Genomic DNA, 22,545 nt, shown 5'->3' with positions numbered 1-22,545 from the left:
AAATGTGCCCAGATATCTGCTTTCCAAGCTTTGGGTGCGTTTTAAATTAGGCCTACCCGTCTATCGCTGTCATCTCCCCCCGCCTCAGCCATCTTGATTGTTGTTGGTATGCCCCCGGAAGTAATTGAAACTTCACAACTTGTCCATTTGAGGCCAGAAAATAAACAGTGACATAATCGATTATGGCACGTTGCCGCATCGATGCTGAATCGTGCATGCCCCGCATTGCAATGCATCGCGGAATCGATTATTGTTGACACCCCTACAAAACTGAGTATGTTTGTGCTTTATTCATGTATTTATTACAAAGTATTAATCAAACCTGGGAGCTGGCCATGAGACAGACACATAGCTGACGACACAGAGCGCTGTGATCACTCCTCTGAAACAGTTTATTGACGCATAAATTAACTTAAAATGCTGAAACCTGCCGTCAGAATATGTTCACTTTTATTATCCTGCTGCCTGCAGTTTAGATTGTACCAGTTAGTTCTGACGCGCGGCTGAAGCAGCTTTGCTGCTCTGGCTGCGCGGGCCAAAAGTGTGTCTGACGCGCGTTGGGCGAAGCTTCACTATCCTTTCTCTGCCTTGCAGCTATATTTGCTGTGATCAGTGGGAATAAAGTAGTTTTAATATGTTTTTAAGTGAGAAAATACACCTGAAAACTTAATTCAACAGCAGCCTCTGGCCGGGTCGCCTCCTCGCGGTTCACCGCGGCGGCTCGTAGGTGTTTTTCATCTAAATAATCCAAACTGCAGGCACCAGGATAATAAAAGCGAACATATTCTGACGGCAAGTTTCAGTATTTTGAGTTAATTTAGGTGTCGATAAACTGTTTCAGAGGAGTGATCACAGCACTCTGTGTCATCAGCGATGTGTCTGTCTCCCTGCCAGCTCCCAGATCAGCTTCTCTGATTGGTTGATGCGGCGCGTCGAGCAGGAAAACTTTAATTTTTCCATCTCGAGCAGCAGTGTGTTTGCGGCGCGTTGTGCCTGCTGCTCAAAACGCGCTGCGGAACATTTTGCTGCGCCTTGACGCGCGTCAACCATTGCCTTTGCATGTAAACTCCCACTGCGTCCTGTGTGAAATCAGCCTTACTTTGAACGGCCGGTTCACACCGATGTCGAGCGGTTGAAGTCCCTTTGTCAGACCTCACGCAATAAGCACAGCGTTCATTTGTTTCACCATGTTTTTCACATCGGCTGTGAGATGGGCTCGCATGGAGTCACAGATTAACAGCGATGGTGATGCGTGGAAAAAACCACCTGGTCTCCTTTCATTCACCTCCCTCAGCCACTCTTTCATCATCTTCTCAATGAGGAGATGAGGAGTTCTGCATAAAGCACATACCTGTTCTTTTATACACAATCCACGCCCACACTTCCCCCTTTAACGTTCTCATGGCGGTCTCAACAACGTCCGCTGTAACAACACACATAGGGCGCACCGCACTATATGGCGCGCCGCACATTTTGAGTTTATATGCACCTTATAGTCGTGAAAATACGGTAATATAGTTGAGAAAAGAGAATGGGTTTTATATCTGGCTTCTTGTTTCAGGAAAACAATATATTCTTGCTTTGTTTCGCTGTTTAATTCAAAATAATCAGGGAGAAAACAAGGATAATTGATTTTATTCCAGGATATTTCTGATTTTCATTGCTTTTCTATGTCCTCTGCAGAGTTCAGCTCAGACGTCTCCGAAGGGACTGAAGACGAGACGAAGACGTTCAATGAAGACATTATTTGCGGTCATGGTGCGTTCCGGCCACAATAACAGTGTTTTCCTACTCTCTATAACTATCTTTAGATTTATTGATTTATTTTAATATTTGAGATAATGAAACAAGTGTTAGATCTGTCCATGACACCTGTGCTCCTGCTGCAGGAGGACTGAGTATTCTGGAGACAGAACGGAAGCTGGTGTCCACTGAAGTTTGGACAAAGCTGAGGGAATACTTCCCCAAAGCCCCAGAATTCACCCACCTTCAAGAGCCGTGTCGGCATTGTCTGGTAGGGCATCCATGACAGCCTATGATGTCCTTTATTAGCCCGCCTCTTTAATCTTAGCCTGTTTTTATTGCAGCTCCCTGCTTCACTTAATGCAGAATAGAAAACATAGAAAAAGAAGCATAGATTTAAAAGGCAACAGTCAACCAGCTCCACAGGCGGCCCCGTCCAGGAAACACACAGCCAGGCAGACGAGCTCCGAGCCAGCTCCCATGTCAGAGGATGAAGAGAGCACATCCAGTTAGTCACAGTCAGAGAAACAGGACTACACTGGAAAACAGGCCAAGCTCCAACATCTAGAAACAAAGGTGTAGAATCAAGCAGAATGAACATAGCATTAAACATTGAACTAACAAGTAGTGCAGAGTGGGAGAATAGAGATATGATGAAGAAGGGGTCCCTATGTCCTCCAGCAGTCTAAGCCTTTAGCAGCATAACTACAGAGATAGATCAAATCTGTTTAGCAGGATTATAACTTAATTTTATCAGTGATAAACCAAATGTCTCTGAAATTAAATTTCAAAAAACACCTTAAATCTGTTGATGGGTGTGAAATATGTCAGATTGTAGTATTTTAATTAAGTTTACTTTCTTTTTTCAAAGAAGTGCATTTTATTGCAAAGCAAGTTTATATCATTTTTTTTGAGCTTCAGGTTCTGGTTACTCAGGACTAGAGCTGCAATTAGCAATCTTTTAGCTAATCGATCAATCTGTCAATTGTTTGTTATTTTTATATTAACTGAATAACAAAAGGTTCCTTTAAGAAGATTTGATATAGAGTATATATTAATACCCCTAAAATCTCCTCGGCTCTGATCAGCATACTGTTGGAACAACAGAGCGGGGTTGACCAACTAAATTACGCGACACTGTTGAACGCACTGAACTGACGTCAACACAGAGCGCCAGTCGCTTCTGATTTAACAAGCACAAACAACTCTGTTTACATTGGATTAACATGGAGCAGCTCCGGTGAGACGGATTTCAGACGGATAATCAGTCGTGTTAGAAGTTCACACATTAGTTACCTAAGTAGAAGTAAAGACACTGCAGTTTAAAAACACTCTGGGAAAAGTTGAAGTATCAACCTGACCTCTTTACTCAAGTAAAAGTGAAAAAGGATGTTCTCCAAAAACAACTTAAAGTATAAAAGTATAAAGTAACCTTTATAAAAAACAGCCAGGTGCTGTTATATAAATTGAAAGCTCAATTTTGCGACTATTTCGAAAAATTGAGATAGGGCCAAGGATGAGGGAGGTCTTGTTGGTCTCTGTCTTCCGATTAGGGGTGTGGGAAATAATCGTTTTGGCGATATATCGTGATATTCGGCTGCCCAATATAATATCGATCTTTCACTTCTTAGTATCGATTTTCAAAAAAAAAAAATGGTTACATAAAACATTGATGGGAAAATGGGCTACCTCTGCACCACCACTCTGGCAGAAAACGCTGTGGAGCCCTTTAAGTTTGCATGCAGCACCAAATCTGTATTTGAGGCACAGTGGAAGAAAACCCCAAACAACATGGATAATAATACCTAATCAATATTTTCTGATGTAAATATAAAGCACTTGCTGTTTTATCTCATCATTTGATTTTGATAGCTGGGGAAAATATGGCAATATATAGTGATACTGCAATATCGTGATAATATCGTATCGTGACCCAAGTATCGCGACATGTATCGAATCGCAACACTCATGCCAATACTCACCTCTACTTCCGATACACACACCATCAAGTCTCTCAGTACGATAGGCAGCGTTATTCTGCCTCGGCTATGTACTGTTCCAGTAATCTACTGATTTCTACTCATGTCTCATGGAACCCCTCTTTAAAAAGTCTGATACATAAAGTGTTGTCAATTCAACACAAAGACGTGTTTGTGTAAAAACGTGCTTTCCAGTGCTCTTTATATCCACAGTGTAGAGAAAGGCGGCAGGTTATAGACAGTGTCCCAACAGGTGGGACTATAAATATATGTTTAGCTGGACAAATCCGATGGAAAAAATATGCTTAAATATGTCTGCTAGTGGATTTACCTGTTTGAATTTCAGACAGTTTATCTGTGATGGGATTATCAAAACACCTTTAAAAGAATAGTACACCCAAAACATGATTAGCCTTCATTTTCTACTCACCCCCATGCTGAACAACACTCTGGAGTACTTTTTTGATATCTCAAATGCATCTGGAGATCTGGGAGGCTTCTTGCTGTCTGCTGACATTCAAATAATGGAGGTCTATGGTGACCGAGACAGAAAGGTCCATAAAAGTCCACAAAAAACGTGTCAATATTCCTCCATACTGCTCGTCCAATGTATTCCAAGTGTCCTGAGTGGGTAGCATCCAGAATTTACTCGAAACGAAGTCATTTAGAATGTTTTTAGAGCATAAACAGTAGTGTATAGGATTTCCTGAAAGCGCGTTCACGAGTCTACGGAAACCGCGGCAGACCAAAACAGATGAAAGTGCGCATTCAGCTCGGCAAAGAACTCATGCTCTTCCTCAACACTGAAGTCCTCAGACATTTTTCTTTCGTTGTTTCTTTCTTTGCACAGGTAAACAGCACATTTCTTCTACGCTTGCATTATTGGCAGAGCAGACGCTGAATGCGCACTTTCATCTGGTTTGGTCTGCCGCGGTTTCCGTAGACTCGTGAAGGCGCTTTTAGGAACTATTCCTTTAAACTCTCTTTTTGATTCAGGTTTAAATTAGGGCTGCAACTAGCATTTGTTTTTCAAATTGAGTATTTCAATAATCGATTAATCGGATTAATTGTTTTAGCCCTAGTATAAATTGAGTTCTGTTAGTAATTTTAACATTTAAAACCTGTGGAGTCTTTAATTGTATTGTAAAGCTTCTTTTTCTCGTTTTTCCTCAGACGTTGGAGCAGGAGGAGAAGGACAACGAGGCAGTCAGTAAGATGATGGCTCTGGATCAAAAGAATCAGCTCCTCAACCTTTTCCACGAAAAGAACCGACCAACTCTCACCAAGTGGCCCCAGGTACAAACATCCAACTGTCACTCCTGAAGGCTTCGATTTTCACTTCAGAAACATTAATGCCTTTATGGTTGGTTCCTCCAGGGCACAGATAGACTTTACATAGTCCCTCTGTTTTTTGTGGAGGAGTGGAGAAAATTTATCAGGTATGTTTGGTTCGGCATCAAATGAGGAAATTGTTTGTTGTCTCACCTTGAAAAAAAACGGCCATGTGAAAGTTTAAACACAGCTGCACGATGTAAAGTGCCATAATGCTTGAGTTGGTGGTTCACCTCATGATGATTTCATCCTGTTCTTTGCTTACTGATGTTGATCATTTACTCTTCCAGATGTTAGTTTTCATCCTCATCTGTACATTTTAGGAGACCCACAAAATCCTCTCCAGTGTCTAATGTGGGGAATTCGCTGCTTCTCTGTCCGCATGGCGGCTTCATGTTCACCTACGACTCCCTGATCAACGGAGAGGCCGAACAGTGAGTTAAATTCAGTTCAGTTTATTTCTATAGCACCAATTCACAACATGTCATCTCAGGTCACTTTCCAGTTCACCAGATCATCCAGTCAAAGTTTTCTATCTAAGGAAAACCAGCTGATTGCATCGACTCATTGACTCTTCAGCAATCCCTCACACTAAGCATGCTTGTAGCGACAGTGGAGAGGAAAAACTCTCTTTGAACAGGAAGAAACCTCCAGCAGAACCAGGCTCAGTGTGAGCGGCCATCTGCTGAGGCCCACTGGGGTTCAAGGAGACAGAAGCAGACATAGAAAAAGAAGGATAGATACAAAAGGCAACTGTCAACCAGCTCCACAGGCGGCCCCGTCCAGGAAACACACAGCCAGGCAGACGAGCTCCGAGCCAGCTCCCATGTCAGAGGATGAAGAGAGCACATCCAGTTAGTCACAGTCAGAGAAACAGGACTGCACTGGAAGACAGGCCAAGCTCCAACATCTAGAAACAAAGGTGTTGATGGCAGCAGCGCAGCTGATATTTCTCTCCAGGATGGAGTCACAGCCAAACAGGAACAGACCAGATGAAGCTACTATGAGAAAAAGCAGAGAGAGCAGAACGTTAGAGATTGAACTAACAGATTCTGCAGAGTGGGAGAATAGAGATAGAATGATGAAAAAGGGGTCCCTATGTCCTCCAGCAGTCTAAGCCTATAGCAGCAGAACTATAGAGATAGCTTAGTTCCGTTCATTTCAGTGATCTTATGTGTCTTGGAAAGCTTGGAGAGTCTAGCTGCAGACCTGCTCTGTCAGGACCAGAAGTTTATCCAAAGCCTTTCAAAGTAAAGGCGAAGTAAATTAAAAGCTAGTATATCAGAAATATTTTAAGTTCCTGTTTATTTCCTGGGTTTGTTTCATGTGTTTAATGATTTATATACAATCTCTTTCCAGTTTAACTGGATCAGCTCAGTCTTCCAACAGTGAATCACTGAATGCCTCGATACATGAACACAATAGATAATAACTTCTGTTTATTTTTTTCCCCCACAACACTGCAGAAAACAGTAGAGACAAAACTTTCAAATATTTTGTTTTCTTGGAAGTGTTTTTTATTGTTAAAAAGCTGAGTTTACAGCGAGGTGCAGCGTTAAACTTTTGGCGAAGTAAGAGACATAATGTTTTAATAAGTAAAAGAAAATCACCCAAAAACGACGATAACACACGGATTTATTGGCCTTTCTAGGCAGACTTAAACGAGCACTTACCTCGCATAAAAAAATTTGTCTTCTTCTACTAGTAAAATGCGGCAGCTCATACGTGCTACGTGCTTTTCCTGAAGGCTCCGAATAAAACGTCTGGAATAAACTTTGGGTCCTGACAGAGCAGGTCCAGGTCTGCAGCCAGATCCCTTCTCTGGAAAACGGCATGAAGCAAACCGTGTGATATTATGTTTCTGTAATTTATTCACATTTGTCTGCAGCATCACATTTAAAAAACAGGATACGGTCATTATTTAAAGCTTTCATGGAGACAATCCCAGCCATTCTGTCAGTTCCCAATGTTTTAAAACATTTATCTATGTATATTTAAATATATATATAAATATATATATATATATATATATATATATATATATAGAGAGAGGGGGGGGGGGGGATTATTCTTCTAGCGAATGTTTCAATTACGGCTTCAGCTTACGATTATTTTGTAAATCGATTAATCTTTGGATTACTTTTTTGATTAATCATTAATAATCGGATAACCAAAGGTTCCTTAAAAAAGATTTGTGACTAAATTAAACCAGCTGGAACTAAAATTTTTCCACTTGAGGATTTCCGGATAGAGCAGATTGACAGAGTATTTTTATTTTAAATACAAAATGTTTATATATATTTTGAAAATGTTGGTAAAATTGCTGCTCTATCAGCTAGAGCAGTGATTCCTAACAGGGGGTACTCGTACCCCTAGTGGTCCAAGAGTGCATTTCAATGAGTACATGAAAATATTTAATTTCTCAGGTAATAAAATCAGATAGAGCTGGAGTCTGTTCTACTTGATCAGGACCCAATTTAACAATTAAGCTTTTATCAGCCAAAAAGTTAGTTTTTCCTCTATGTTTGAGTTCAGCTTTGAAACACATCTAAACCAAGCAGAGGACCAGGATGGATGTAGAGAACAGCCTGGGATTTCCCACACCTGATCAAAGCAGCTCAGGTGTCACCAATGATAAAAAAACAAAACAAAGTTTAAAAGAAATGGAGTTAATTCCTCAAGTTTAAATGTTTTATAAAGGCAGATTTCTAGTATGATCTATTTGGATTCCTTACTAGCTTCTGGGCAACTTGTTATCTTGTATTATTTTATTTTAGTTAGAAAGAATGACATGCCAAAGAATTAAATGCTCAAGTTAAAAACTAGGGATGCAGGATATTGGGATTTCGGCCGATATCCGATATGCCGATATTTTAAAACTCATGAAGCCGATAACCGATATCGATACCGATGTTAAAGCTGGACAAAAATAAGTAGTCTTTGAAAATAGCAGTTTTGTTATCCATTTCTGACACTTTGAAAAATAATATACTCAAATATATTTTCATATGCTGATATCAAATTAATTTTTAAAAACGCGGTATCGATCTATTTTACTTTCAAAATCTCGTGAAATTTCATCGTTCTGTTACAACCTCTCATGATATTTTGCAAATTCTTGTGAGATTTTGTTAGTAAAATAGATCGATACCGCGTCAATATATCAACATATAAAAATATGGCAACATTTGGTGAATTTTTGGGGGATTTCGTAGCATAACGATGACATATAGCAATATTTCATTAGTAAAAGAGATTGATATGGTGTTTTTAAATGGCAATATATCAGCATATGAAGATATTGGGATATTGTAATGTATCAATATTTTTTCCCTCGTCTTTAGAAGTTTTTAAGTCTTTAAAAAAGAAGTTTTTGAGGAAGAAGTAGTCGTATTTTTATTATAATTTTTTTTTAGACTTTAGAAACTCAGAAGCTGATCAAATATCGGGTTAAATATCGGTGGGGTGGCCGATGTCCGATATTCAGTTTTAAGGCCGATACCGATAGGGGGCCGATTATATCGTGCATCCCTTTTAAAAAGATAAATTATCCTCTTACACCCTAAGGGGGTATAAATAAATTTCTGCCTGACAAAAACACACAAAAGTAAATCACTTATAGCCTCACAGCTATTAGATTTAAGAAGAAACTTTTGGTACGTCTGTAAAGGTAAGATGTCATAGAATGGTTTTCTGGTGTCAGCATCATTGTAGCTTTGACCCTGCCTGAAATATTAGTGACAAAATACAAAATATCTTGCATTTTTTGAACCTCGCCAAAATTTTCTTTGAAATAAACATTGCAAAACACTACCAAAATATTATTTATAGCACAAAAAAGTAGTACAGACTTTCAAATCTAAATGTTGTGTAAAAATATACCAAATTTGGACTCAATCAGATGAATCATATTTATTTTAGAATGGTATTAGTGAGAAATTTCTTAGGCGGAGAGGCCATTTTGGCACATTTATCCATAAATGACACCAAACTGTGCCAAATATGTTTTTTACATCAATACTGGGGGTTTGGTAAAATTACGAGGTCACGTAGCAGCTGGACCCGCCGGTGGGTCCGTAGGGTTCAAGGGGTTAAGATTAAATAATCGACTTTTTTATTTTATAATTGGTTATTGTGCGTTCCGCTTTTGGACAATCATCAATACTTTTGATTGAGATGGAAACTTATGGTAAGATGAAATGTCCAAAGGGGTAGAGGAGTCAGAGAAGGTTGGGAAACACTGAGCTAAAGAGTCTCCAAGGCTACATTCACACAGCAGCCTGAAGTGACCCAAATCCCGTTTCTTTTTCTCCCCATAAGCCACCTGGTTCTGCTCTTTTCATGACAGCCTGAACAAGACAGATCCGATTTTTTCAAATGCGATCCAGACCACTTTGCTATGTTATCCTGAATCCGATACGAATCTGATCTTTTCGGCCAGGTCGCATTCATCCGACCATAACGCCATTAATAACTGACAAAGGTTATTGCTTTTTGCTACGCAGAAGCGGCAACAAAAACGGCAACCATGATGGACGATGATGCGGAGAGCAGTATTTATGTTTAACCATCTTGAAAAGATTTTTAAGGTTTGGAAAGATGGCTAGATGCGCTCCAGCACTACCATCCATGTTTACTTCCATAAACACAGAGCACGCTGGCATGTGATGTCATTGTGTCCTCTACTGCGCATGCAGGACACTTAAGCTCTATGAATGCAGTTTACACAGGAGATCACATAAAGGTCGTATATATTTTAAAATGTGAACGGCAACGCAAAAAAAAATCTGAATTGAGCATCAAGGTTAGCCTGCAGCGTAAACGTCGCCTTAGACTGAGGCCGCTTAAAGGCACACTATGCAACATTTTTCAGTTAATTAATGTGTTCCATAACGTTTTGGATGATTAAATGATTCATTTCAGGTTGAACAAAGGTATTCTCGGCCGCCCTGGTGGTCTGTGGGGGAAATACCGCACTTGCAATTGCAGGAGCCCTCGGCCCGCACCCACAGGCTCGGAAGTCTCGCGAGAGTCGGTCTTGCTTTACGGCGAGAACTGCTATACCCCCCAGTTAAAAGCATGCTCGTTGCTAGCACAGTGGCGATCTTTGTGCAGTTATCATGGCGGAACCAGCGTGAAAACAGCGAAAGCCCATGTCGGAGCAGGCAAGAAAGAGGAAAAGGGCTCCGGACAGAGAGAGGAGTCGTACACGGATGAACATCGGGCAAGCTTTTTCCATATGGCGAGAGCTAAAATAAAAATAAGGCTGCAAGGCTGACGCGGACCTCGCGTTTCTGCTGATGCGATTGTAAGTAACATTGGAATGGTTTCTCTCTCTCTGTGTGCATGTTCATACTTTCACTGTGTTAGTCATTCGTTGCGTTCGCCTGTTTGCTAAGCTCAAAACAACCGCGCCTGGCTTGACGGAGAAACCAGGAGAACAGCTGAGCATATTTACGACAGTGCACTTTTACTTTCGCCCTCTGGGGGGAGCCTCGCTGGAAAATCAACACCGGTTGCATAGTGTACCTTTAATTACTCCGGCCAGGGCCAGTTCCTTTGAGCAGTACAGGAGACACACAAACAAAAAAAAATGCAAATAAAAATAAACTTCTAATAACATAAAAAATAAGGTGATTAAAAAAGAAAAATGATGTGACAGGGATCAAAATGTGAGAACCAAATTAGTAATAATAAGAAATACAGAAAGATATTAAATAGATTAGTTATCTTTTTTTTTATAAATAGCAGCCACGCTACATAGAGTTTAAAAGTTGAATGGCTGTTTGTATAAAAGAAGTCTCCATTTAACTGTTAATCGATAAATAAATTATCAGATGATTATTTTAATAATCGATTAATCCTATTAGTTGTTTTAGCCCTAGAATAGTTCAGATGTGTGGAAAAAAAGTGATTTTTGGCTGCCTGATATATTGATCATTTAGCTCCTAGTGTTGATTTTTTTTTTTAAAGCAAAACATTTGTACCTAAAACTGAGGGAAAATGGGCAGCCTTTGTACCGCCACTCTGGCAGGTCCTCTGGAAGACCTGGACTGACTCAAACCCAAACAGCGTGGATACCAAAATAACTGAACCAATAATCAATATTTTCTGATGGACATATACAGAGGTTGCTTTTTGTTTGTTTATTTATTTAGTTTTTACAGCACTAGTGGGTCGTTTTTTTGACAGTAGGCTGACAGGAAAGGGTGAATGAGAGACATGCGGCAAATCACCATAGGTTGGATTCGAACCCGGGTCGGCCGTGTTGAGGACTAAGACCTAACCACTCTGCCCCAGAGGTTGACTTCTTAACTATAAATTTAATTCTGATGGCAGGAAAAAATATTGCAGCATATGGTGATATTGCAATAAAGTGATAAAATCGTATCGTGACCCAAGTATGGCAACACCCATGCCAATACTCACCCCTAGTAGGGATGCAGGATATAATCAGCCCCCTATCGGTATCAGCCTTAAAACTGAATATCGGACATCGGCCACCCCACCTTTCTAAAGTCTAAAAAAAAAATAAAAAAAATACTACTTCTTCTTCTTCCTCAAAAACTTCTTTTTTACAAACTTAAAAACTTCTAAAGACGAGGGAAAAAATATTGATCCATTAAAATATCCCAATATCTTCATATGCTGATATATTGCCATTTAAAAACACCATATCAATCTCTTTTACTAATGAAATATTGCTATATGTCATCGTTATGCTACGAAATCCCCCGAAAATTCACGAAATGTTGCCATAATTTTATATCTTGATATATTGACGCGGTATCGATCTATTTTACTAACAAAATCTCACAAGAATTTGCAAAATATCACGAGAGTTTGTAACAGAACGATGAAATTTCACCAGATTTTGAAAGTAAAATAGATCGATACCGCGTTTTTAAAAATCAATTTGATATCAGCATATGAAAATATATTTGAGTATATTATTTTTCAAAGTGTCAGAAATGGATAACAAAACTGCTATTTTCAATGACTACTTATTTTTGTCCAGCTTTAACATCGGTATCGATATCGGTTATCGGCTACATGAGGTTTAAAATATCGACATATCGGATATCGGCCAAAATCCCAATATCGTGCATCCCTAACCCCTAGTATAGTTTAGGTTCAGCCAATCAGTAACGAGCTCTCCTCTGATGTACAGAGCTTACACAGAAACAAATGACAGGAAGGTTTTTCTGTAAGTTAGTCTGCGCTAATGCAGGCGAACGGTTTGCTAATCAGTCAGGAACTGGAAGGTTCCCTGTCTGTCAGAAAACTTAACACATCTGTTTGGGAAACATAAATAATATAAACCTAAAAGTTCCACCTAGAAATGGTCTGAAGTGGTGCTGTCTGTTCTGCACAGTATAGCTCTGTTGTGGCCTTACGAATGGGACGTGATCAGCAGACTCTTCATCGTTGACAAGCCCATAGCGATCCACTGTGTGAGTCAGAACGCCGCAGACGGCTCTACGGCGCAGTACACCACCGAGCCTGGTACGTTTTACACTAAAAACAGCTTTTCTCTGTTACAGCTGGATTTGTTTTTCTTTTTAAGGAAATGCAGTGATGATCTAACTCATTTTAATAAAGTAAATAACAGGTGTCATTTTAAATGAATTGTGACATAATTTCAAAGTAATGCACTTATATTCTGTCCTCAACTGGCAAAATTGTCTATGCTACACATATGGCCAATTTCAAATAACTTTTATCTTTACATTTATTAAAAACAAACATGAGAGAAGTTAAATTGAATTGAATTCAAAATGAATTGAATTCAAACATTTTGAATAGAAAAATCTTCCTGGATGGGAAGAGAAACGTCTTTAAACTTGGAAACAAAGTCCAGTGGATTGATTTTAACATTTTTGGAATGACTGTGACCTGGATGACTGAGAATCTGAACCAGAACATGTCAGTTTAATCTTTCTTAAGACATATGACATTTTCTTGAACTGTGTTCATCATTAGAGCTGTGCTGGGAGTGCAGAGAGAGCTTCCTGTTTCAGCAGCAGAGGGACCTTAGAGAGTACACCCAGGCAACCGTCTACATCCGCAAAGTCATCGAAGACAAAATGGTACGAAGCACAGAAAGTATAAAACTTCATCTCTTTGTTTTCAAAGGAAACAAAGATCTCTGTAAGATGTTTTTTCTCTATCTCCTCTGCGTAGGCGGGAAAAGACAGCGCCCCGGAGCTGAATGCCTGCAGCTCTGAAGCAGAAGAGGAGAGGGAGGAGCTTCCAAAGATGGATGGAGAGAAAGATCCAGACTTCAGTCAGGTAACATTGCTGCAGTTTTACTTCATCATTACTGTTAATTAACCCTTAAGCTCCCAGAGGGTCTTAGGAGCAACTTCCACCTGAAATGATGTATGTGAATTAAAGCAAGTACAGCTCCCTACCTATTAATTGTTTGTATAATAGAATTTAAAAGTCTATTTGTATTTTGTATGCCAGAAAGGCATTGAGGAATATTTTTCAGGTGGAACCGCTATTTTAAATGTCACCATGTCTGATTTATAGGTGATTTAAAAAAGAAAATATGAAAAATAAACACTGCAAAACACCATGAAAGCACATTAGAAACTCTGGATGACTTTATAGATCCGCATCTTGACAATAAGTCAAACAAATTTGGACTGAATTAGTTGAAACATGTTTGTTCCATAAAAGGTTTTAGTGGGCAGTGAGCTATGAGGAAATGGGATTTTAGCGCTGTGCAGAAATGCATTTTTCCACTCATAAAAGGGAATCTGGTCATATACTGATACACTGATTTCCATTATTGGAGACCTTCTGCATAAAGCAAAGCCTTTGCTGCTCAGATTTAGCCGTTGTTTCATTGAAATTTACCATTAAACACACAATAATAACCAAACTAAATAGAAAATAATAGAAATAGAAAATAACAGATCAAGCTTATGTAACGCATGCCGATTACATCACCTGAAATGGTCACACAATGACCTCCGACCCCTCCTCAGAAAGGTCCGAGCCTCTAGTTTCCAACGATGGCGGCCATTAGGGGGCGGGACGAAAAGTCGGGACGCAGTCACACATTTCAGGTGCAATTTTAAATCTCATTTTCTTTGTTTACCCAGCTATAAAACAAAAAGTATTTGTGGGAAAAAAAACATGTTTTTAAAGCAATTTTAAAGCCCCATTTGAAAGGTGTGTGGATGAAACTCCATGTGACTTTGTTTTTGGCCATTTCTGTAAATAGAAAAACATGAGCGGGTGTTAGCTAAGCGCTGTACGGGGCCAGCCGGGCTTAAAGTCACAGTAAAACAGAGGCGCTGCCGCAGTAACAGGCTAATGAACCTAATCATTCTCTATTGGGTGATGATTTCTAACAGGCCAACTAACATGCTGACTTTATTATCTCCACCTCTTCGTTAGTCACAGGATGGTGCAAAGCGTATGAAGATGAATGACAGCAGTGCAGCTTCAGTCGCTGCTCCCTCTGTGATCAACGCGATCAAACCAGGAGGAATCAGAAGGAGCACTCGCCACAGGAAACTCAGAGGAGAGAAAGCACTCATCGTTTCTGCAAATCAGACACTAAAAGAGCTGAAGATCCAAGTGAGGGCTTCTCCTTACTGAACCTCTTGCTGGATGATTGTCTCTTCTCCATTTTTAACTCTGCCGTTCATGTCACCATAGATCATGCACGCTTTCTCCGTGGCTCCTTTCGACCAGAACCTCTCGATAGACGGAAAAGGTCTGACAGATGATTCGGCCACATTAGGCAGCCTGGGCGTTATCCCAGAATGCATCATCTGTTTGAAGGTTAGCTTTGCTTCGTGACTGCATGCCTGGAACATCTGCAGGTTGTTGTTTATTCATCAGGTTTTCTTTTTTCTTTAAGGCTGATGAACCAGTTACAGACTACGCTGCAATGGATGACGCCTATCAGGGTAAGTGCTGCTGTTTATCATAGTGGGGGAAGGTCACAGAATTGACAGAATCAAAACAGACTTAACTTTGTCTTTGATTTTAAATGAGAACAAACAGACGGGTGAAGTACACGTCGCTCACAGCAGCATTAGCAAAATAATTAATTTTGTATAACTGTTCCGACACGCATTACAGGAATCACATAAGGAGGAGAACAGGGTTCCTGCAGATCCTTCAAAAGTATTAAAAATTCATTCAATATAAAACTAAGGCCTCAGTTGGTATTAAAATGTCTGTCTGTGCTAGAGTACCCATGATGCAGTAGTAAAAAAAAAAACAAACATTAAAAATGACTTATGACAATGAAGGCGGCCTGAAAAAATGCTCCTTGGCGTGTTGCACTCTTTCACCAACACGGTGATCACTAACATGATGGTTGTTCATAATGACGCGCTGCAGAGCCACATTCAGTTCAGTGTATTTCTATAGCGCCAATTCACAACACATGTCATCTCAAATCAGATTGATTCAAAGTTTTCTATCTAAGGAAAACCAGCTGATTGCATCGACTCATTGACTCTTCAGCAATCCCTCACACTAAGCATGCTTGTAGCGACAGTGGAGAGGAAAAACTCCCTTTGAACAGGAAGAAACCTCCAGCAGAACCAGGCTCAGTGTGAGCGGCCATCTGCTGAGGCCCACTGGGGTTCAAGGAGACAGAAGCAGACATAGAAAAAGAAGCATAGATACAACTGTCAACCAGCTCCACAGGCGGCCCCGTCCAGGAAACACACAGCCAGGCAGACGAGCTCCGAGCCAGCTCCCATGTCAGATGAGATGGGAGAAAAAGCAGAGAGAGCAGAACGTTAGAGATTGAACTAACAGATTCTGCAGAGTGGGAGAATAGAGATAGAATGAAGCAGAATGATGAAAAAGGGGTCCCTATGTCCTCCAGCAGTCTAAGCCTATAGCAGCAGAACTATAGAGATAGCTCAGGATAACCTGAGCCACTCTAACTAGAAGCTTTATCAAAAAGGAAAGTTTTAAGCCTAGCCTTAAAAGTAGACAGGGTGTCTGCCTCATAGACTTGACATGTATTTAACAGAAGACATTCATGTCTTCTTTTCTTCCTCTTAACTCTTCTGTTAAATACATTTTCTCAACTGAAGATGTTGCCTTGTTATCCTGTAGCCGTCCCCATAGCTGCGTCGTAATGTCCGCCCTAATCACTAAATGATCCGTACCGTAAGCACCATGCGTACCATCTGCTCATGTTCAAGCAGATATTCATCCAGGTCACCATAAATAATGTAATCCTGGTTCTCTAAGTACTTATTTCTTTCCTTAAATCTCTAAAGAATGTAAATACACAACTTTAAAAATGTTTTATGTCTTTTTTGAGACAATTTGATGCTTTACAAGTTTTCTCCGTTAAATAGCATCTCTGACGTCATCATGGGACATGCTCAGAGAAGTTAATCTGATTAAACCATATTTATCTGCATTTTAGTTGTTTCTTTCTTTAGTTTACGCATTATAGACCATAATGTTAACAGGAGAGCTCTCCTGGCAAAGCATCATGGGATTTGTTGTCACAGTGGCCCACTGTTGGGTAGTGACAGCGGCGACAAACAGAGATGGACAACCCTTCGACTCATTCCTGCTGTGTTTTCTTTATAATGGATATCATGGCCGGCGCTAAAACACAGAATGTGTAAACAAACATGTTTGCTGTTTTCTCATCCAATCGTTTCATTTGTTCACAGTGAGAATGCCTGAGGAGGGGTTTAAAGGTAAGCTGTTTTTTTTGTTTGTTTGATGTTTTAACGTATTGAATTAATATAGAACGACAATGATTCTAGGTTCCTCTTTCCTGGAAAGAGGAGGTTGTAGAAAAAAAATGACAGGAAACTCTTAATTTATTTTGTTTAAGAAACAATTTGTATATTGAAATGCTAAGAAATGATTTAAGATTATATTGCATTGAAAGATTTGTGCAATTAAAAAGTAAAAGAATAAAACATAGTAATGACACATTTAATTGAAATCCTGCAACACTCAAATGCAATCTGAATTTTTCTCACGGAAAAACCTGCATTAAGCTTTTCCTCACAGACGTCCTCTGCCTCACTCCGACTTTCCCCCCGCCATCTCGACTCCTCCGCTTTGTAGACCATGATCAGCTTTTCCTTTGCCGTTTGCATTTTTCATACAGTCTTTTTGAACGAACCATTTCTGATAGGGGTGGAACAGTTCACAAAATCCACGGTTAGGTTCGATTCACCGTTTCGTGGTCACGGTTTTCGGTTTGGTTCGGTATATGTTGATTGTTACACCGAAATCCCATAAAAATTTATTAAATTAATAAAAAATAAAACAATAAAATTATGGATTGTAATTATTTTTAATTATCCACGGAAACCCTGTTAGCATAAACAAAACGTGTTGCACAATGCTTGCACACTGTTGCACTTTTATCCACAGCTTTCTTTCCGCCGTCATCGTAGGTCACTCTAAATGCAAAGTGGTCCCATACAGCAGACCTATAAAGTGCTGCTGGCGCGTCTTCCAACTCCTGTTCTTTCCCACTCGCCATACCCACACAATTCTCCACAACAACTGATTTTTTTCTGCTACACCCGGCTACGCTGCTTCGCTTCTTCTTCTTCTTGTTTACTACTGGTGGTTGGCTTTGGTCGCAGTACCGCCATCTGCTGCTCTGGAGTGTAAACGCTTCGCCTATGAGAAAAAGGAGCAGCGCATGAACCGAACGCAACACACGCGAACCGAACCGAGACAGTCGAACCGAACGGTTCGGAGGGTTTTCATAAACCGTTCCATCCCTAATTTCTGACTGTAAAGATATTCAATTGTTTAAAATTGGTTTCATAACTCAGCTTCAAATATCTGCACACTTATCTTACTTTTGATTCGCTGCGTTCTGGGCAGTGACTCTCCTGTTGTAGCATCCTTGTCATTTCTTCTCTCTTGTGATTGAAAGTTGACCCCAGCCACAGTGAGGTCACTACAAAAAAACAGGCGCCATCTGCTGTTGACCCCAGACAACTGTCAGCCTGTATAATATTTAGAGCCCAATTATAAGACGGCCCCACCTTTTCATATTGTTTTTAACAAAAAAAAAACTCCACCTTATATTCTGCTGCACTTTATGTAATGGAAATCTTAATTTCACTGCTGAAGCTCATGTAGGGCCCTATAAAATCCGTTTTATTTTTTCTCAATTTCCGTTTTATTTTTTCCCAAATTCCGTTTTTTTCTGTTTTAATTTTTGAGATTTCAGTTTTTTTACCCTTTACTGTTATTTCAGTCGTAAAAAGAATGTGCTTTTAATGTTAATGATTAAAATGTACACAAATAAAACAGGAATGACCTTAAATTTATTGAGGTAAATAAACAGATTTACTCAGTACTTTTACTGCATGATGCAACATAACGCTGCACTCTAAGTACTAAAAAAATATTAATGGTTATGAACCAATGGTTATAAATAAAAGTGCTCCTTAGCTTTCAAGTAAAAAAATAAAATAGGACCTCTCTACTTCTCCTTGTTCCTCACATGGATTTTGGTCAGTGCGTGTATTTTTGCGCTTCCAATCAATGCAATGTTGACAAAACCTGACTCATAAAAATCACGAGGGAACTGCTCGGCTCTGTACTCGAGGCTTAGCGTCGTGTTTCTCAACTTTTTCGCCGAAAGCGGAGCTGTTGAGAGCCGCTTCGCCATTTTCTCAATGTTTTGATGAGGGAGGGTGAGCGGAAATGACGGAGCGGGAGGGGTTGTGTCCCCCAGATTTGCGTCCCCCGGTGTACATTTCCCCCCGACGTACGTTCTTCTCTCACACAAAAACAGAATTTCATTTCAAATGTAGAAATTCCGCGTTTACACTAGATTCCGCGTTATTTGCCAATTCTGCGATTCCGTCCGCGATTCCGTGATCGCGGAAATTATAGGGCCCTACTCATGTCACACCTTGACGATTTAGACCAGCTGACGTACGAAAATTCTGGCAAAAACGCTGGCATACATTGGATAAGTTATGGGTACTTTTTCTACCTGGAACTGCCATCCCTGGGCCGTCAGTTCCAGGTCAGTTATCTGATGGTTGACATCCGTTCAGTGTCGGTTCCTCATCAGTCGTGGCGTCTAGTTTATCCTAAACCTCTGCGTAACTTATCCAGAACTTGTCTCCAACGCATATCAGCGTATCTGAAGGTGTTTCTAACTTCCAGCTACTGTATAATGGCGTATTGGCAGCGTTTTGGTATAAAGGGGGTTCACAGGAGGAAACCGTCAGTTCTCCTCCAGACTTCATCCCCATCATAGGGTGAGCCAGAAGGTGGGTGATGGATCCTCCCTGCGTTCACGCCCACCACCAACACACTTCCTAGCAGACATGACGCTCAGTCTGCAGACGCCAAAAAACGTTGTTTCTTTTTACTTTATTCTTTTTTTTTTGGTGGGTAGTTAACAGCAGCTAGGTTAATACTGCAATCAAAGACCTCTTTTTATGCCGATTGGGCACCTCTGGGAGCATCGCAGGGGGGCAGTTTTAGCTGATGCTTCGTAACGCTGCCGTGCGTCATGCTTAAGTCAGGCTGTCGTTGGACAGAACTTCTGGACTCATTATGAATACTCAATGCATACGCCCAAAATAATCCATAGAAAGTTCTACGTATGCCAGCGTTTTAGGAGATTCTGGGATGTCAGGCTGATGCTGGATAAATCAGCAAGGTGTGACTGCCGCCCTAAAGGGCTGGTTATCCTCCCGCAGCAGTGTGCCGCACTTAGCTTGTCACAGGTATTTTTGATTTATGACCAACTGTACTAAACTGTACAACTGCTGTACTAAGCGCTGTTATTCCACTCCACAATGCCAGAGGGCCAATCAGGAACTAGCTAGGATTGTGGGTGTCCGTGTGTCGGTTTGACCAGCTTGTTAGCCGTCTACAACCCCTCATCCATCGCGGGACGCCACACAGTTCACCCATGAGTGTTCCCCAAAGACTGGCCGTGGCGCTGCAGGTTTTGGCTTTGGGTGCAAACCAACAGACCGTCGCACAGAGCTACAAACTAGCGTCCTGCTCGGTGTCTGGGATAGAGTCCGAGGTGTACCGGGCGCTGTGGACGGCACTACAGCCAGAGTTTCTGCCATTAGGTGCCAAACAGGAAATACTCATAGTGTAGAGCGGATGTAGAACTGACCAATCAGAGGCCTCCTTTCTCTCCTTCCAGCAATGCTATCTGCGTCCCTGTCTGCGGTCACCTACAATTTTGGGGTGGGTGCGCTGAGCATAAACCAGGCTTAAGCAGCTGCTCGTTCACTGGCTGAAAGCTGTACTAAACAAACTTTAGTTTTGCATACACTCTGGGCCGGATTTATCAAGATCCAATTTTGCGTGCAGTAATTTGCGCTCGCAATTTAACAAGTGTGATTGCGTAACTGGAGGCAGGTGCAAAACTATTTAAATGATGGTTTTGCGCGTTTTGTGGTTTGCGGCAAAGTAGTTTGTAGTTTGTACAAACTAGTGCATTAAGAAATTTAAATCTTACAGTGACACCCCCACCCCCTCCAAAAATAAAAAATTTAGAATGTCGGACAGCACTTCTGAAAAACAGATTGGGAGATCCCAGCTCTCGCTGCAACCGTACGCTGGAATGACCCAGATGCAAAAAAGTCCAATGTTGCAAGGAGTTTTGTGATATCTGGTATTGCGTGGGTCCTCCTTGTGGCTGGCTCCAAATCCCTTCGGAGTTCCCCCAGCAGCTCCAAAATGGCAATGCTGGATAAACGATATGTTTTGATGATCGTTTCCTCGTTCATCCCAAAAATATTCACACGGAGTGAAAAAATGCGTTCTCTGCGTCTCCTTGCTTCATTTCGATGTCTCCTTGCGACAATAACCGCTGCAATGTGTGCGCAATTACGCATACAGACCATTTGCACCTTCTTTTGAAACGTGTTAAATATAGAGTCAGATACCGTTAGCAAAATTGCTTTCAGGATTGATAAATCACTTTGCGAGTGCTAAATTAATATATTTACATGTTCTCCTCCCACAAGACGCACTTTTGCGTGTAAACGCCCCATATTGCATATTCATTGCAGAAAAAGTACTAAATGGATAAGAGGCGCTATTTAGCACGTTTTAAAGACCAAATCCTTTTAGCATGCTATTGATAGATCAGTTTGTACATTTTTTAGCGTGCGCAGTGAAATAGCTCACGTTTTTATACACGCAAACCTTTGATAGATCCGGCCCTTTGTGTACAAAATGACAATAAAAGTAGTCTCAGTCGTATTGGAGCCAATACAGTAAATTCTGAAAGGAGTCACCATCTTTCATAAAAATCACTTTGAAATGTTCCTGAAATGTTGACTTCCTGTTCAGGTGGACTCATTCTTATTTGTGTCCCTCTGTAGGTACAGGCCTTCTTGGACACTGAGGAACGCTCTGCTGTAGCCATAACTAAATTCCATGGAAATTGGAGGAAAATGCTTGAATATGTGAAGTGTCAATATATAAATAAGTGCTTTAAGTTAGTTTTTTTTTCTATGTTTTAGCTAGGTTTTCTTTAATGAAAATGTGGCTATGTTGTAAAGAATCTGTTTTCCTTTGCTTAAGGATAGTTGGTCTTTTGATAAATTTTGAACTTCATAGTTTGTTCATGAAAAAGTGTGTGTTCCTACTTGAGGCAGACGATAGAAAGGGACCTGCTGTTCTCCAACGTTATACTTTAGTTCAGTTTGACAGTCATCTGGGAAACGGATCTTTTCTTTGGGTCGGTGGTGAGGACGGACATCGTCTTCCCATTATTTGGAGGTTTTTGTTCTTTATTGTTCTATTTACAGAATTCATAAATCAGAACACGAGTGATTATTACTGCTCTGAGACGTTCAAACATTTAACGGCCCGACGTCACAATATCCAATCAGTATCAAACACATTATCAGTCGGAAAAAAACTGAAAGTTTTGTAGAAGCTGATTTTTTTTTTTGTTTTTTACTTTAAACAGTAAAAATATGATTACATGTCCAGTTCTTTTCACAGTTGTTTTCTTATGAACAATAAAGCTATTTTCAACAGCTGTCTTCTTTCAGCTCTGTGGAAGCCTTGAATATGTTTCCTGTTTCCTACAACATCTGCTTGGTTTTTATTTGGAACTCAGAATGATACCAAACCAATTACTCAATACTGCGGACCATTAAAGTGCTTCTTCCTATAAATTTCCTGGCTTTTCTTTACAAGGAAAATGCGGAAACAACCTTCAAACCAGCCCTGTGGCAGGAGAAGCCCTCCCCACACAGGAAAACGAAGTATAGTGCAGCAGCCAGAGAGGAGACGCTTCGCTAAACGTGTCCAGTAGATATATATATATCTATACATACACACTACAGTTCAAAAGTTTTGGGTCACCCAAACAAGTCACACTTATTCACCACCATTCATGTGAAATGAATAGAAATTAGAGTCAAGACATTGACAAGGTTAGAAATAATGATTTGTATTTGGAATGAGATTTTTTTTTACATCAAATTTGCTTTCATCAAATAATCCTCCA

General features: G+C 40.4%; 1 protein-coding gene across 3 annotated transcripts in view; it reads left to right on the top strand.

Annotated features, from left to right (window-relative positions):
- Window positions 1–22,083, top strand: part of usp48 (ubiquitin specific peptidase 48) — a 41,908-nt gene extending 19,825 nt beyond the window's left edge. For 2 of the 3 annotated variants that reach the window (XM_038289181.1, XM_038289182.1), the window contains exons 16-28: window positions 1,684–1,758; window positions 1,890–2,014; window positions 4,896–5,018; window positions 5,100–5,161; window positions 5,378–5,488; window positions 12,430–12,560; window positions 13,038–13,144; window positions 13,239–13,346; window positions 14,466–14,648; window positions 14,730–14,855; window positions 14,935–14,983; window positions 16,730–16,756; window positions 21,407–22,083. In XM_038289181.1, the coding sequence (XP_038145109.1) occupies window positions 1,684–1,758; window positions 1,890–2,014; window positions 4,896–5,018; window positions 5,100–5,161; window positions 5,378–5,488; window positions 12,430–12,560; window positions 13,038–13,144; window positions 13,239–13,346; window positions 14,466–14,648; window positions 14,730–14,855; window positions 14,935–14,983; window positions 16,730–16,756; window positions 21,407–21,429 (1,250 nt within the window). In that variant the 3' untranslated portion in view covers window positions 21,430–22,083. Of the gene's footprint in view, window positions 1–1,683; window positions 1,759–1,889; window positions 2,015–4,895; window positions 5,019–5,099; window positions 5,162–5,377; window positions 5,489–12,429; window positions 12,561–13,037; window positions 13,145–13,238; window positions 13,347–14,465; window positions 14,649–14,729; window positions 14,856–14,934; window positions 14,984–16,729; window positions 16,757–21,406 lie in introns of those variants that run through there. The other variant, XR_005281147.1, reaches the window with a different exon arrangement.
- The last annotated feature ends 462 nt before the right edge of the window (window positions 22,084–22,545 follow it).

This window comes from Cyprinodon tularosa, unplaced genomic scaffold (genome assembly GCF_016077235.1).
Source record: "Cyprinodon tularosa strain WSP-4 unplaced genomic scaffold, ASM1607723v1 ctg264, whole genome shotgun sequence".
In the NCBI taxonomy this organism is placed as follows: Eukaryota; Metazoa; Chordata; class Actinopteri; order Cyprinodontiformes; family Cyprinodontidae; genus Cyprinodon; species Cyprinodon tularosa.
This window is presented reverse-complemented; position numbering and strand designations above follow the sequence as displayed.